Source organism: Ischnura elegans, chromosome 1 (genome assembly GCF_921293095.1).
Source record: "Ischnura elegans chromosome 1, ioIscEleg1.1, whole genome shotgun sequence".
In the NCBI taxonomy this organism is placed as follows: Eukaryota; Metazoa; Arthropoda; class Insecta; order Odonata; family Coenagrionidae; genus Ischnura; species Ischnura elegans.
Window position 1 is genome coordinate 79,910,037 of NC_060246.1, and position 18,442 is coordinate 79,928,478.

Consider the following 18,442-nt stretch of genomic DNA (forward strand, 5'->3'; position numbering starts at 1 on the left):
GACCAGGGATACTTAAGTCGAAAGTTTTTGTCGAAAATTTTGATGGTCATGGGTATGGGACTCACGGTAGTGGGACTTAGGCCATACCCTCAAAATCCAGGAGCAGGTACCTGGACCTCATCTTATACTATGTCTATACTCTTTGTGGAAAGGGACCATGCAGTTTGTGGAATAAATATTTGTTCCTTTCTCAAAAAATATAAACTAAGAATTGAATTCTTTTTTTTAGCAACATTTACAATTTTAAACAAAATTCTACCATAAATATTAATCTTGATTTCAGTATAAGCATCAACATGGAAATCGTTGATGCATTAAATCCATTAATGTTGATGGTAGAAATTTGACACTTCTCAGAAAAAACAAGGAATTGAATTCGGAGTCCGCAATTTACATGCAAGCAGCAATTATCTATGTATCTAATTCATATAAACAAATCATAAGTTAACTGCAAACCAATGCCACTGCTTGGATCATAAACCCGGAGTCCACGATAATTTGGAGTCCCTGCAAGGAAGGATCTAAAAAGGTTGGTGCCGAGAGTCCTTATCCGCAGGACCCTTCTTAATGGATGTCCTGCAAAAATACTCCGTACAGAAGGGACCCGGATGAGTATATTGGGGCTCAGTCCTGCAGTCATGCTATGGAGAGAACTCCACCTCTTGAAAAGGTTAAGGAAAAGTACCAAGGAGATCATGGTTTAACATCCCATCTGATGGGTGGAATCAGGAGTGCTGTTATTGAAGTGCCCTCCACAAAGCACTCAAGTAGGGACTGGGCAGTCTTTGAATTTTTTTCACCACCAATAGGTTTTAAACCCAAGCCACCAGGTGGGAAGTCAATACTTGCCACTACACCAACCTGATTTCTAATGATGAAGAGACAAAAGAGATTGAAGTAACAGCATCTTGAAGACAAGACCTGTAGGCATGAAGGGTACAACAATACCCTAAATCATGAAAGGGTGAACTCCAAGAAAAATTTAGCAAAAGCCAGCTCAATAGAGAGAGGTTGTTTTATCTCCTCCACATAAAATTTTGTGCAGCATGCAATTTTAATGTGGAGTCTCTTACAATGAAGGCTTAAATAGCTTTTTAAAATGAGCTGAGTTTAATAATATGTGACCTGCAAACTCTGAGGGGCTAGCCCCATAACTATCACACTTGAGGGGTGAAAATGCCACCATGTTGTTGTTCCCTGGCTGGTATAAGCGAGGAAAGGAGGTTGGTAGAGTAGGACTGAGGACAGAATGCACATAAGGAAAGCAATACATGAAGGTGAGCTTCTGGTTGGCTCAGAGAGAGGTGATCCAGAGGCTAGCAAGGATATCACACATTACCAGAAACTGAGAAATTTCATAAAAAATTTAAATAATTCCCTCCATTCAGATTGAGGGTGTAGCATAGGGCTAACAATTCTATCTATTCTTGTAAAAAGGCATTGTTACAAAACGTCTACAAAATGTGGATGGATTAAAGGAGTAAGACCCAAGGTTAGTGGTCACAGGAAGTTATGAATTTAGCCCAAATTTCTATGAATGGGTTATATTTATGTTCCTGCATAAGAAACATATTCAGATATTGCCTTTGATTTATGTGCATGTATCATCATTGAAGGACTGTTTATAAGGTAAAATTGACTAAAGGTAAGCAGTGGAAAGACCTAGAATATTCAACAGGAGAGCTATTAAAAATATTTTGGAAATGAAACACAGCGGGTCAGCAAAATACAATATATATATAATGTGCTCTTCAATAATATACATGACTTTTAAGCATAGTTAACCCACACTTTCATACAATATACATATATTTTTAAAATTTTTCATGAAGAAAGGTTTTTCGATGACCACTTCAAGTAACGATTACTCAGTAGCATTACAACCTCCATCAATTAGTTTTAAATTAGGCAAAATTTCAGTCATTTTCATGCACCAATTTAGTCTACATCAGAAAATTATATCTATATATACTCCTAGCTGGGAGGTCTCTATTTCCCAGATATTCATCTTTAACATGGGAATATACAAGGATGTAGCATTCATTAAATTTGGCACATCCTGAAAATTTTAGGACAGTTTTTTTTAATTCCTCAAATTGAATTGCTTTTCAGTTACAAATAATTTTCTCATGCAACTCAGCCTGACTACCAAGATTATCAAATGTGGTTCCCTGGTTGGTGGTTAGTTCCATAGTTGTAGAAGGCTGATTGATTACAAAATTATTCAGTTTTTGCATAAAAATTTTCTTAAAAATCATATTTCAAACTGTAAGATCTCTTGTGTAACAAAGTGGAACAACTGGTAATCAACATCAGCAGATTTGAATGAGAGTTTATAAAAATAGAGGAGTTGATTTTCACACTATACACCTTTCGTACATAGTAGATGAATGAACAATTATGTGAAACTTATAGATATGGCATTCAAAAGGTGATACAAGGATAAAATCATCAAAAGTGATGGTAATCATGAGAACTAAAAGAGATTTAGGAAATGGTTACACTGAAATGGTGATTCTTTACCATGGATCATGAACCCAGCAGCAATTAATAAGAATTCTCAAATTTTCTATTCATCCTAAAAGAATGCATTCTGTGATTGAGAGAGAGTCAAATTTTGTGAGAAAAATTAACTTAAATTTCTTTGAGGTTTGTATCAATAGAAGAGACTATTATTCATGGTAACTAACAGATCTGACAATTGGATCCAAAAAGTTTACGAACAATTATGGCTTATATAGATATTGCCAAAACAAACATATTGAAACAGAAATCAGAATTACATGCAAGTAATAATGTCTCCTTCAACCAACCTTGCATGAAAATCCCACATAAGTTCATTCAAAATTTTTCCCTTGGTTCCATAAGCATAAGTGACACATGAAATTTACATTTGTAGCAGTAAAATCGTGTCCTACCCAAGAATGAATTAAAACAATAGGCCATGTATTGAGCAAATAGCACTGAAGATTTTGCAGCCAGCCGTCTATAAATAACGGTAATAATTAATCTTTATTGCACCATAATGAAAAGGGTTTCAGTTGAGAAAGAATAAACTTAATGTCATTAGTAATGTCATGTTTTTCAAAGTCCCTAAGCTTAGAATTTACAATGGACCATGCAATAAAATAAACAAGATCCAACTGCCAGATACCTCTCTTCACAGGTAAATTGCCTTTATTTCTTCCTCAGAACACTTAATATTATCCCTTATATTAATTGACTTGAAAATCAAAGACTTTCTTAGAATGATAAGCTAACATGATACTTGATAAAATTGCCTGAATTTCCAAAGAAATAGTTCTCTGACTAAAGAACTAACGTCACAAAATGTAACTTTAATTTATGCTATATTTTGCATACTCAAATACTTCAGTTTTGTGTTTAGATTTCAAAGAAGAGTTAAAATAGTATTCCTTGTTTAACTATACATATTTGAAATAAAAGAGGATTTGCATAGGGCATGCAGACATTTTTCCATACATGTGGCATTTTTGTATAAATTTTTCTTAAAAAATTATGCAAATGATTTCTAAGCATTGATAATATGATAATGATAACCAGAAATCACTTGTATGCTCTTGATTTCCAAGGCTCATTGGAAATATCTTCATTAACTTTAAAATGTAAGTTTTCAGGATGATTAGAACTTGAAGAGCAAATGTCAAACCCATATTTTTTTTAACATGCTTTTGAGGAATATATGTCCATTACCAAAACTACAAAGACAGACACACATCTTCAAAGAAATGATTCAATAATAAATGTGAAATTTAGTTAAATTATGTGTTTAATTATGATGGAGTGAACTACTAAGGCAATATTTTTTGTATTCAATATTATAAATTCACAGAATTCAAATTAATATTCATCAGTTTTTTTATCCCAAGGAAAATATAGGTAATTTGAGAGATGACGTTAACAAGTGATTTCTGGAAAAGAGATATGCTTTGACATTCATATGAGTGCTTGTCCGCATGCACCCATGCAAGTGGTAGTGCATGAGCCATATCAATTAGTTACTCAATAGTTTTCTTTTGCAGTGTTAAAATGCTGCTAGATAAAATTGTTCATTAATTCAAGTGTATATAAAATTTTTATTAGCAGAAATATTAATTTAAGGTTTATATTGTTCCCACTTCCACTCCCATGCCATCCTAGGAGTCAATGCCTGTCATTTCACTTAATTTACATTCATACACAGCAAGTCATCATTCACCAACCAGATATTGATCACAGTCTGTAATCAGTCATTCTCATTCCATTTCAAAAGGGCCAAGAAGAAATTATCCATAACTTCACCCATTTTTTAGGAATCTTTACAATAAGGACTTTCCCTGAGCATACCAGCATGCTCTTGGATAAATTATGCCATTGATTATCAATGCATAAGTACATATGTATATGAGTAAGTGTGTGCGCATAGCACGTTTTTAGTACCACAATTACCAAGATTCTCTTTTTTGAAACTTCATTGCTTCATCATGTATATTTTCGATAATTTGTTTTCCTCTCGAATACGCATTACCAAATGCAGGTAACCGGGCATACACGTGGTAGGGTACAAAGCTGCATTCACAGCTGCTGATATCCCACCATGCTATATCCTCCTCCCACAGCCATCAAAGAGGACTAATTCAATGCCCTGTGTGTTCCAACAGGGAAAACTTGCAACGCTTGCAGGCATCAACTTATTAACTCCTTTTTTTTCCTTTCAGAAAAGGTCGTGGAGGTGGGGAAAGAGTGCAAGCAGATTTAGATCCACTTGTTCCGATTGGAAGCACTCAATCTCCTCCCCCACATAAGGTTATATCATACAATGGTTCCTTGGAGATGCTGTGCTTCCGCCGACATACCACTGTTCCCGCCCCCCATCCCGCTCATACCTCCTCCAATGCTGCCTAGGTTGCCCATGCTCCCCATACCGGTCATGCCCAGCCCCTCTTCCGGTGGCGTCACTTCCAGTCCGATGCTTCCATTCAGGGCTATTTTGATGCCCCCACTTGCACCACTCGTCCCAGACGTCGTGGCGACACTGGCATCAACCCCTAAGTCATCGAAACTTTCCTTCCCTTGCCTGGCAGCAGCCGCGGCGGCTGCGGCTGCAACCAAGCCCTGCCTTAACGAGTTTGATCGGCGAAGTAATATATCGTCCACCCTAAGGGAATTTGATCGACTTCGGCAAGCACCAGCCACTGTGGGACTGTCCGGGAGGGATAAGGAGTTTGCTTTTGTGGCAAGGGGAGGCGGTCGCTGGAAGATTCCCGAGCCTCTCCTTCCTGGAATCCCAGGTAAACCGACCCCACCTCCAGCACAGATTCCCACACTGGCTAACTGCTGCTGAGTGCAAAAGCTTATGTTGGATTTTCTCCGGCTGTTGTGCCTCTCAAATGTTTTCTGAGCAGAGAATGGACTTGGACGTATAAGATAGCTGAAAAAGAACAGTATTAAATGTTTGTGAATCTGAAATAAATATAAATCTCACGGAATATTTTCTCATCAGCCTAAGAGAATCAAATATAATAAAGAAAATATTCTTAATTAAATAAATTTTACTGGAAAATGGATAGCTAGGAGTTTTTATGATCATTGTTTCAACATATCATTGAGGTAGCAGCTTCCTTATTCTCATTTCAAGCTTTCAAAAATCTATAGCCGCTAAGATTATAGGTATTGAATGTGCAGCTAGCAGAAATAGAGAGGATGAAATTATTGAGAATCAAGTGAATTTAAATAGTTGTGTACTATGGTGGTCACCATATAAATGTATAAGGTATAGCTTTCCTTAAAATAAAACATCAAGCATTAGCACAATGCAAACACCCTCAATTACAACCATAGCAATTAAGAATTTCTATCAAGAAAACATTACAATAGATATTACATGACTCAAACCACAATTTTAAAACATCAAATAAAACTGTCTAATTTGTATTGAAATCAAAATATGGATGTGACAGAATCATGGTCATAGTTATTGAAATTATTTGATATTAACTGAAATAGCACTAAATTAGTTCTTGCATAATAATAGGCATAATCAATAGCTTTTCAAATAAATATATAAAAGAAAATATCACATGATACATTTCTTACATGATATCACCTTCCTCAAGTTTAAGGTCACAGCTGGGGTTGATGATAACATATGACAAATTGCTCCTCTTCTCACTGACATCATCATATTCAACACTTGGCAGTGATAGTGATTCCATTCTCGAGCGTACAAGGTTTGCAATCTCAGCACGTTCTATCATTTGTGCATGGTTGTCTCTTGCCTCATCTAAAAGATTCACTGAATACTGTGGAGTAAAAACCAGCATTATATGTTTATGAGACGAATGAAATGCCATTTTCCTGAAATGCATAAATTCACACACCCTCTAAAATTAAGTCTTGTCCTACAACAGGACAAAACACTAAGGAAGATCAAAAGCCAAACTAAATGGAATTAGGCAATTGATTGAAAATTTTTCCCTTACATCGGCTCTGGGCAATTGCTTATTCCAAAAACAATGATAGATATACTCTGATTGTGATCAAACCTAAATAAACTCAGAAGTACTTCGCGCGAAACTTAGAAGATGAGGCATGCCCAAATTTTAATGTTGAGACTGGGTACTTTTTCAAATGAGTGTCAAATTGTCTATCACAGGATGCCAAAAAGTATAGTCCCTAAGGAAAGTATATGCCAAAAGTAAAGTGGACAAATGCAATAGTACTGCGCATGGACCGTGCCTACACTGAATGTATAGATGAACTGTCAAGCAATTTGAAAAATATGTGTATACATGTGATTGACATTGAGCTCAATTATCTCTAATGAAATAATCAAGTATCTATCAGAGAGTAGTTAACAATTATATTTTACAAGAAGCTTTACATTCTACCACAAATCATTTATTGAAAATAGCATAATCAATGCAAATGCTATCATTGGTCCTAAAATGAAGGAAAAGAATTATGTAACATGTTCTGTGCTCATGACATTAAATCTGCATCATCGCAGTTGCTATCAAGGGACAGAGAATATAAGGGGTATGTCATGATTCCTTCTAAATATGTATTACCAGAATGCCAGCCACCTGTGGCAGGGGAAGCAAGAGGGTGCCTGCAGTGAGAAAAGCTTTGGAAATGCTTTTCAATTTTTTTTTCCATTTTTTCTTTTTTAATTAGTTTCACTCTGCAAGGACGCCTTTTAAGATGAGTTTTTCATCTAATTAATTATTACTTCCATTTTATAATGCAGAAAACAGTATTATCCTATCTCAATTGTTTTTATAACTTCTTAGAAAAAATTTTCTGTACAGACTTTCAATGCAAAATAAAAAATATCCTTTTGCAGATGATGGGAATAAGAAAAATATTTTATATCAAGATATTTTGACTTTATTTATAATTTTTCACATAAGACCAGAAATCCAGAAAAACCAGAAATCCAGAAACCCTTTGGTCCCAATTTTTCTTTCTAAGCTTTCTGGATTTTAGGTCCTCTACCGTACTGTGGAAAGCATATTTATTATATTTGGTTTACGAGAAGGAAAGGAAATATATTTACTAGGTTAGTACTGTCTTCTTTATTTTTAGAGTTAATTGACGTTAACGTGATAACTTGTTTGGCCGGTTGCCTAATTTTGGACTGACTCAAGGAATGTGTTATCCAATCCCCGACGGCACATAATCCTCCGTATCTAATTCGTATGTAGATAGTATCCATTGACAAAAAGCGACGGAGAGGTAGTCAATGGATACTTTGGTAGACAATGGATACTGAGATGACCAAAATCTAATTCGTATGTAGATAGTATCCATTGACAAAAAGCGACGGAGAGGTAGTCAATGGATACTATCTGCATACGAATTAGATACGGACGATTCTGTGCCAACTGGGATTATATAAATAAATAGGAAAATGCTTTCTTTCTCATTTCTGTAAAGTTTCCGAGCTAATTTCATTTGCTATGATTCATGGTAAAATTCGTTTTTATCATTATGATTATTTGTGGTTACACTTAACTCAGTAATAATATTTGCATTCTATAATAACATCAGTGGAGTCCTTGTTCTACATTGCAATGTAGTTTTATTATTTACCTATATTTTATGCAGAATAGTTTTTCCTATCCACAAGTTCACTCACATTATTTACATAGCATAAAATGCAGCAGCTCTCAAAAGCCTCAGGTACACATAAATCTTACTGCAAAAGCCTACATTTCAAGTTTAAAATTCAATTTATTACTCATTTTAAGTAGAATGGAAAGCCCAAATTACGTCATATCATTTTTATTATCACACAACTCTTTCTTTGATACAGAGAATAGTTAGATGTAAATTCGAAAAAAAAACAGTAGCATTTCTTATTTTTCTAGTGGTCAATTATCACTCATAGTTTTAATTGAACAAAGAAATGTAATACCATGCACAAGGAATTGTTTTTGCAGATTACAATGAATTGGCTAGAAACATAGTACATAATTCAATTCAGAAATGCATACCAAAATCAATCCTTGACTTGATAGTTACACCTAATGGCTGGCATTCTGAATGAATTGAAAAAAATGATACTGACTTAATTGGCAGCTCAGTTACCTACTTCCTATTCAACTTAATTAATCTCGGAGGTGTTATTCTGACACACTTATTTTAGGCTTGCATCTTCATAACATTCAGAAAATTGGTAAAAGAAAAAACATTTAAATTCATAGCACAATAAGTAAGCCTTCAAACAAATGCAATAACATGAGATGTTCAGTTCTGAATATTATTGTTTTAAACATAGCTTGTTTCACATGCAGAGTTGAAAAAAAACATAAAATTCATATTGATTACTTGGTTGGCTCTTAAGAAGAAATGTATTGCATACAGAAGAATTTGAGCTAAAGGTAAAAAATTTTTATCATATAGGAAATTTATTACTGAAAATTCATAGCTGAGATGACCAAAATGTATCGAAAAGAAATATTTGAAGGCCATTCAAAAGCAGGATCTAACAACAAAAGCTTAACAGCGTCATTTTTAATAAATCATAGTAATGCAAAATGTAAAAGTCATCAAGAAGAAAATAAAAAGAAAATTTTAAAGGGTTGCCCACAAAGTAGACTTTTAACTCTATAAAAATAACAAGAAAACAACAGATGTCTTGCAGGCAAATTTCTGTATTTTCTGTTGAATCTTTGGCCAAGAGTGAGACCCTAAGTTTTTCATTACTTGTACATTAAAATGTTTATATAAGATGTTAAAGTTTCATCATCAGCTCCAATTTTGTCAAAAAAGTCTTCCCCTTCTGAATCATGCTATGAAGTCTAATACAAATGCAGACTGTTCCATTTTGCGGCAGTTTCCAAGTAGTTTTGGTGCCCGCAGCACACTAAATTTCCAATTCAGTCAGGTTTTACCAACTTTAAATCACATATAATTATGGTGGAGCATAGAAACTGATTCACTCGTTACAGAAATACTTAAATTCCTTTTTATATTGATTTTTAGAACGATGCCATGAATGAGCACACGGTCAGAAAATTTTTTCCCAGCATGGAAGTTTGTTCACATACTTTTGAAAAATCTCACCCAGTAATATATGAGTGGGAGTAGTCAAGAAGAAGCAGAGGGCTGAGGTTTTTGGAGAAAAGAGACCTTACCCAATTAAGTAAATGAACTTAATGGAAATAAGCATTTCAGTCTGAATCTGCTAAAGAGAACCAGTGTCAAGGTGACCAACTCAACCTAAGGGTCTAATAGAAGTTTTGAATATTCCCGGAGAGATTTATGAAATAAATAGTCATTGAATTCTGCTTATTACTGCCCAAATTTTCAAATTTACTATCGACTACTGACCCTCAAACATTGAAAAACAGCCTGCACATCTCCAATGGTGGATTCTATTGAGAAAAGTTTCCCTGGATGAAGGAATATTAGCATGACCTTGCGACTTGTGAATTTAGCAGAAAGTAAAACGATAAAATTAAAAGCAATTTCATATGAATTACTGATATCCCTCTCCACTCCAGGCATGAAAATATAAGATTACTGTGTGGATAGCCCTTTTCTAGACATATGAAAAACATAGAAATATGTACTCAATAATATTATATAATTACAAATACATATCTACCATAGAAAATAATATGAGAAAAAAGAACTTCATAAATAAAAAAAATCCAGGAACACATACAATGAAGATGATTCTAACATGAATTATCAGTTTTCCTTACACATTATTGCAGGCTATGAAGCAAAAATCATAGATTCATTCATTGAGAATTGGAATCAATATTGAGTATGGGATAAGTGATATTCAGGGGTGATAATTTTATAATCAAGCGGAGTGGTGCATTGTGCATGGCGCTTATAGCTGGTGGTAGAAATATGTAACTCTATTGAATTTTCCAAAGGTGCAAAATTTCATTATGAAAAAGGATTAGCATAGCTTCTGTGCTTTTTTAATTCTAAGTGCATTATGTAACATGAAAAAAGACTATCATTCCATAAATATGTCACATAATAATGCTTATTCATAATTCTAGTGTAGGCTTTACAAAACCTCATCAAAACACTGAAGGGAGGTTAAAAAAATAAACGAGTGTTGAATGTATAGTTTGTCAGTATTCCATATGTACCAGGTAACAAAATATATTCAATCTCATTATCAAAAATTGTATCTTTTTATGGCAAAGGTAAGTTTTTAAAAGGAAATTTATGTTTATGGCAGTTTTGTATGCTGGATTTAAACTTTCATGTTGAAGATGCTATAATGTTTTAGTTTTCATAATGAATGTATATTTTAGTTTTGACACCCTTGCCAGGAAAAAATACTTCTTTCCAAAATACACATCAGCCAGCTTTCTACTTACCATTGAACCAAATTGGCCCGAGCAACGGAGGCAATTTGTGCTTTCTGATTTGGTTTTGTGCATGACCCCGGAGCTGTCTTTGACTTTTCCATGGTTAGGCTTGAACAAAAACAAAATAATCAAAACAATCCAAAAGCCATGCAGTTATAAATTATAGACTCAAACACAAAAGCTTATCAATACTAATTCTCTGCAACAGACACAAATTCATGCATTCTTGCTCTTTGAGAATTTCCTACAATAGAGTTGAATTCATCAAAGTTCTCTGAAACGGGATGCTTTAGTAGGTAGGTATATATGTAGTACTGCTTTACCCAAGGAATCTAGAGGCATGCTTAAATTACAAGAAATATATGATACTAGTTATGGTTGAAAGCTTCTTTCATGTTATTTTATTGAGAAATACAATAAATAGATAAAAACATTCCAATTTTTTCTTACATGTGAAGAATCACAGGCCAGGGTATCTTGTGTCCTATAAATGCCAATAGGTATTTCACAGGTGGTTGAGCAGAGTTTCTGATATAATCTTCCATAGGTGCGAATCCACATGTCATCCTTAGTGATTTTCATCTGTAAAAAGACAATATAAATTAATATCTTTGAACTTAAATTATGAAATAAAAGGCACTTACAACAGCATACTTTTCAGAAAAAACTTAGAGAAAACTTATTGAAATAGGGATAACAAAAGTGTAGAAATATTTATCGCAGATCAATCACGAGACATGTATGTACTGAAGAAAATATAATTTTTAACTCATTATGGAAAAACCATTAACACCATTTAAATAATTGCTTTATGCATTATGACAGTGCAAGCAGTTGGAGTGAACTTGTTGGAGTTGAGCAACAGTTTGAATACATTTCTTGCCAGGAGAATTTTTTCTGCAAATCATTGAGTATACATGTTATAACAAGCTTAATGCCCACAAGGAGTTTGATCAAATAGAATTGAAATGGGTAGCTAGGGCAGATTCTTTTATGATATTTCATGTTTATATATAGTAATGGACCATGACTACCTGATATCTTGGTCCTCAACAATTATCTTTCCTCCTCGATGTAAGAGGGTGTATGTTGACCAGGAAGAACAAACTAGGTCACATATACCCTAGAGTATGATTTGCAGTTTACTTCTTGTTTTATGCAAATATCATGTAAGCAACAATGGTGTAGTGCAATATTTATAAAGTTAACTAAACACAATATTGAATACTATGGCTAACTAATGTCCTTCTACTATGAAGACGAGTTGGTCAGTATACGAGGAACGGAAATGTAACGGATACGGCACAGGTAAGTCAACCAAGTAAATCCTGCCTGTTGTTCACAGCTTCTTCTTTCTCATACAAGTTTTCCCTTGAAGCTGATTTGGAGAAATGTAGAAAAAATCCTACAGCTTAGAAACTTGAGTAAGTATATATGTATACCTAGCATATCCCTTCTATTTTACAGTTCCTATCCTTTGTGAAGAAACTGAATGAATTTCAGAATATATCAAAGATAATAGCCATAATATTGCAATATGAATATGACTGGAGCAAATTCATTATGAAAAATTCAAATTCATGGCAACTCATTCAGCAAAAAGATAGAGGAGGTAGGTACAATTTTGGTAGTACTCTACCTGCATTTGCAGAGTTGCACGGGTGCAGATGAAAATATGAACGTGGTGTAGATACAGATATGCAGCCCTGGAGCAGACGAAAGTTAGGACCGAGAGTGAAGGAGATGAATGTGGTAAGTTGTTTTCAGATATGGGTGAAGGACGCTGAACTCAAAACAAATGCTGGTTGCTCTATATGTAATATGCAGGAGCAGTTGAATTCAGGCCAAAGCATGTCCAGGGCCTCAAAAAATGACCGACTACAATGAATTTTAAGTAGAAAATGAGTAAAAGTCACTTCGGAGAATAGTGCATTTAGATGGAAAAACTGCCACATAGGGCTTCAACGAGAAGCAATTGGTTTTGATTGTTGAGGATAGAGATCATCCCAGACTAAGCCACATGCAAGTGAATTTCACCCATTCAGGCTGAGGCCATAGTTGCATATTTCCAGTTTGGGATCCACCTTACTTTCAAATGATACAGAAACATACAGCAGCTCCCTCCCACACTCACAAAATTCCAAACTAAAGTGTGCAGCATTAGGCTGTCCCATATTTGGGCTTAAAATTATTTTGCAGATATCTCTTCACTTACCGTCATAATTGTTTTAGCTCTTGATCTCATGCACACAGTCACAAAATTTCATCCTACCACATTACAGACATCATGATTTTGCTACAGTTGTCCCATGGATCAGAAGATAATTAATTAGTGCTTTGCCAAGTTTATGGGGCTGGGAGCAGAATCAAAGGGCATGGGTCCAAGAAAGGGTCACAGACTATGGGCCATGGGATGTGAACTAATAAGAGGGACCACATGAGAGGCTTATGGGCTAAGATTGAGGCCTGTCAGGAATAATACCTGGCCACATGATTAAGTGAAGGGTTAGGTGCACAGGGTTGAGTGCAATCTTTACTGTGTTAATAGGGAGAAGTTAACTAAGGTTGAATTGAATGCCAAATACCATTCAAAAAGGCAAGATATATTCACAAATTATAGATTGATTGTTTTTTCCTACTTAAATTAGAGTAAATAAATTGAGTTAATTTAATACCTGGATTTTATTGAAAATAGACTGTATGCTACATTCTTCTTATTTTAGCTCCATTAGCGACAGGTAGGGTTAAAAGCTCTAGCAAGCAGAAAAACTCAATGTGTTGCATTTGTTCCACATAGTTAAAATCTCATTTTAAAAATCTTGTAACTTCTGCTTTAACTCTATAATTTAAGCTTTTGACTTCATTAATGTAGCCAATTTTGGAGAGATGAAATCTATGTGGCCACAAATTAGTGTGGCATTCATGTGAGAAGGTTGTAGATCCAGGATGAGAATACGGTGTGTAAGATATGTGCTAATGTTCTTTGTAATGATGACAAAGCAGCAAAGACAAGGTTTAAATTTCCTTGTAAACGAACTGACAATGAGGAGAGCTGAAGAGGGATGCAGGTATAAATTCATGATGTGTTTGTGGGAGCAGGAGGTTGACATCGGATGTGGGAGAAAATTGCATTTTTGCCATAAGATTTCAGGCTTTCCCACTGATTGTATGTGTCCGTAGGTTCTTGAGTACACCGGGTTACAATATGTATCCCTTTTGCCAACGTTTTAGTACTCACGTTCAGTATTGTCCCCATGGCTCAGGCGAGGAGGTTGATTTTAAACTTGAGTTTGGAAGCATTGGAAAAATGGATATTATAACCCGTCATACCCGAGAACTTGTGGATACATGTCCGTCACTCTGAGCCATAATTTACGTTTAATTCAGAAATTTGTGAGACGGGTGGGAAAATAAGCTGTTTAGGCTCTCAGCGCATGAGTTTCATGATAATCCAGGGAAAGCATGACACAGTAGATAAGCTGAAGCAAATGCACTATCGAATCATTTGAAGTTTACTGGGTCCAAGGCTTTTGACCATCCAAAACATTTCAACTCAACATACAGTGTGGAAACATACTCTAAATTCCCACGTTTACAGGACTTTCATAAATATAAAATATGTTGAAGCAAAAAGCTTAAAAATCATAATTGCTTTTTAATAAAATTTTTTTCCTATTCTCAGGTTCTCAGATAACCCTATAAGCCTTTGCATAGTATGGAAAACAAAATATGTCGTGGAAAGGGTAAAATTTGAAGAAGAAAGGACACAAGTGAGCTAAGTTCACTCATGACTGACAAAATAATGTAGCTGCCTTGCAAACAAACTGACAAATTTTAAAGTAACATACTTCAACAACCTATGATTAATTGGAAAAAAATGCATATATCAATCCAGTAGAGAGAATTAAGAAGTATGCTGAAGTTTTCAAAATTTTGACTTAGAACCTTTGATTAGTAAAGTATGAGTGGGAGCACAACACTCTTATGGGGGAAGTAAACCTACATACATATTCCCTGCTAAACATTCCACTATTTACACACATCTCCTTTCACACTATCTTTCTCTCTCTGCTGTAATCTCTCTGTTAATTTTTAACAAGATTGAGAAGAATGAAGCTTTCCCATCAAACCAAATTGATTAAAAATCAAGTACCTTAGACCAATTCTATGGCTATACCTTAGAGTTATACTTACAAGGCAGTTACATATGAAAAGGAAATTTACGTAGAAACTTAAAAGTTTGAATAGCTTTTACAGTTACAATAACAAAGCTCCCATGGAATTTAACTTTGACAGTCCATGTAATTCTATAGCAATCTTCTGTCCAGTTAATTGTAGAAGAAAATGTCTAGAAGTTTGAACGATTATCATTACCGATGTTAAGAATCCTGATCCAGGGGCCTGATCAACTCCAAGTAAAAGGCGAACAAATGTGATAACATAGTCTTTTACAAATGCTTGATATAATAAAGTATCAAGCATACTAGCACTAAAAACACTTCCTGCTGCAAATGGTAACCGGAACATGTAAGAGATGTGTGACCCTCTCTCCTTTTCTCTCTGAAAGATAAAATATAGTGTCATAAAAAGAGTTTATAGGACTAAGACAAGGAAAAGCTTAGTGATTATAGCTTCTGTGAAGGCAAAAAGGTTGATTGTTCATGTCTTTTTCAGCAGTGGTTAACTATCACTTTCTATTCTTTAAAGAAAAAAATGCTACTTATGACTGACCAATGGATACATGCTTACTTCACGGGAATTGAAGCAGATACTTAATATAGTAAAACATTTCTCTGCTTAAAAGCTCTTAACAACTACCTGAGATTCCATAAGATTAGTAAAGAAAACATCATGCAAGTTTAACTTATATTCAGTTGCTGCCATAGCATTTATGTACCAATGAAAAAAATGTATGTACCTCTGTGTGAGTAAGAATTTATCTCAGTTCTTAACTTACTGCACAAAATAACTGATTTGGGAACCCAGATTATTTAAAATCATATTTATACTCAGTTAAAACTTATTCGGATTTAAAATTAGCAAAATTTTATGCAGTAGATGTCAACAACAAAAAATAAAAAAAATGTAAAAGAGATAATGTATATTAAGTTTCAAAAGTGAAGTTTTATTTAATAAACAGTTTCATGTACAGGATAAAGAAATCACCACTCTAATCATTCCCTTCCATATAAGAGATAACATACATTTGGCAAATAAAAATTATATATCTGGTGTATAAAAACAATGATGGTATTTACGGTGAAAGATAACTAACACACTCAAAACTATGTGCACAGCTATGAATATGTTGGTGGGGAAATACATATACAGATAAATACTACCTACTTACAAAGGTAATAAATTGGAATGTCCAAATATCAGCCTTTTATGATTATTGATACTTAGTGATAGCTTTAAAGTATTGGGCTTACATTTGATTCTAATGATGCCTTTCCTTACTTTTCCTTTAATGCCATCATGAATGATGAAAATTTAGCTTCACTTTTTCCTGGGTGAAATGAATACGTATGGTATCTCGGGCATTTAGAAGACTGAGTACTGAGAATATGTGATTTAAATATCTTCTTTTTTGTCTATGATATTTCTCAAAATGGGGTGTCTAACAGGTTATCAGATTATACTTTGATGAATGAAGTGATTTAGCAAATTACATGGTGCAATTTCTCATAATGTTGAATAGTTTTGACTCTTTGAGTATCATTTTCAACATAATAGTGAGCAAGAAAATGAGATTAATATATATTTTCATACACATACTGATTTATAAATGTCACGTTCATGAAAAAATAAATGTATAATTAGTTAGTGATTTTTATATTAAATTTAAAGCTCAACTATAAAGACTTAAGGGTAAAGAGGCCATAGTAGATTTTAAATATTTTTCTGGCACCTAAGGATCATGCATGGAGAATGATTTTACATTTCTTGATGTTTTAAGCATTCATTTTAAATTGGGTTGATCTCCTAAGGGTGACATCTTATTGATGGAAAACACATCAATCAACATTGTTACACTATGAAAACAGGTCAGAATTAAACCTGGAGAAATATAGGGCACAGGGATTAAAAGATTTTGCCTGTCAATGCATTTCTAAATTTTCTTACGTTTTACCAGTTTAAAACTAATTTTGTCATCTTGAAACTTTCAAAGTAGATCCTAATCAAGAATCAAGAATCATCCATAACTCATTTGTACGGGTAAAGAAGCAACTTTGAGAAAAATTTTAATGTATATTTTTTATCATGTTTCAGAGGCTATGAGAGAGAGGGCACATTATGTATTTTTATATGTTTCCCCTCGGACTTCAGTTAATAATTTTATGCTAAGATTCCCTGAGATCACTACTTCCTTCATAGAAATAGAAAAGACGGCAGTTTGAAAGCGCCGTGAAGTGTATGCAATTGGCAACGCGTGTATGTTTTCTCCGGTTGCATATCCTGATAGTTTTAAATCTTATGCATATGAGTGATCTGGGATTTCTGTCGCTGCCACCTTCACATAGGCGGATTTCGAAAGGGGGCACAGGGGCACGTGCCCTCCCCCAGACGCTTAAAAAAATAGACAAGATTTATTATACGGTTATCATTACGTTCGTTTTTTTCACCATTTCATCACCTCCTCTTCATTAGAGCATTTCATGAATACTCATCATTTTTCCATTGATTTCATAGCCCTATCACCCCCTATGCATTCTATTCCTCACTCATTTTCTCCTCGGGTCATTTTAACTTATACCATCCTCCCATAACCAAATCTCAAATACATTGAGTTTATTCTAAGCTCCTTGCTCAGAGTCTACGCTTCTATCCTATAAGGCACTATGCCTCATAAAATACCATTCACTAGCGTGCTTTACACTCATATATCCTCTGATCAATTCTTGGCAATACTAGCATCCATTAACACCTCCTTAGACGATCCTGTTCTCCTCTAAATATCACTACCACAGTGGGTCATGAGAAATTGTTTTCAGAGATCATGATTCAAACACATGGTGAGGTACACAGGATCACTTTCTGTGGTAAGGTACCTATCTCTAGTGAAAAAACAATGATTTCAAAAGAAATAATTGGAACTCAATCAAGTCTGTAAACACAATGCCACAAAAAATATGTATAGCAGCCATATAAAAGTTAAATTTGATATCTACATTTGCCAATTCACTCACAAAATAATTTCTCATGATCTCTACCAGAGGAAACATCTCAAAATAGTCAGAAAGCATGGCAGCTATTTCAAATATTTAGATTTAAAAAATGGTAGCATGTGTGAAAAATAAAAAACTCATAATATCATTAGGTAGTCATTTTCATTCAGCGAAATCACGGAAGCCTATCACATTGAGTCATTAATGTTTTTGAAATAAATATTACACAATTTCATGAAAATGTTGAGATTATTTAGGCAAAATTTTTGAAGTAATCATTTGGCATTCAAATTATTTATCGCAAAATAGGAGATAAACTTTATTTTTAGTGTTTTTAATGCCCCAGATATTTCAGTTCTTGGTTATTTGAATACCTACCCCTAGACTCAGCTATATCTATTGAGCTATAAACAGCATGCACAACATACC

General features: G+C 34.4%; 1 protein-coding gene across 7 annotated transcripts in view; it reads right to left on the minus strand.

Moving 5' to 3' along the window:
• Positions 1–1,718: 1,718 nt before the first annotated feature.
• Positions 1,719–18,442, minus strand: part of LOC124164161 (potassium channel subfamily T member 2) — a 568,139-nt gene continuing 551,415 nt past the window's right edge. For 6 of the 7 annotated variants that reach the window (XM_046541370.1, XM_046541401.1, XM_046541385.1 and 3 more), the window contains 5 exons: positions 15,219–15,404; positions 11,295–11,426; positions 10,854–10,952; positions 6,097–6,302; positions 1,719–5,431 (listed from right to left, as the gene is read on the minus strand). In XM_046541370.1, the coding sequence (XP_046397326.1) occupies positions 4,813–5,431; positions 6,097–6,302; positions 10,854–10,952; positions 11,295–11,426; positions 15,219–15,404 (1,242 nt within the window). In that variant the 3' untranslated portion in view covers positions 1,719–4,812. The remainder of the gene's footprint in view (positions 5,432–6,096; positions 6,303–10,853; positions 10,953–11,294; positions 11,427–15,218; positions 15,405–18,442) is intronic. The other variant, XM_046541393.1, reaches the window with a different exon arrangement.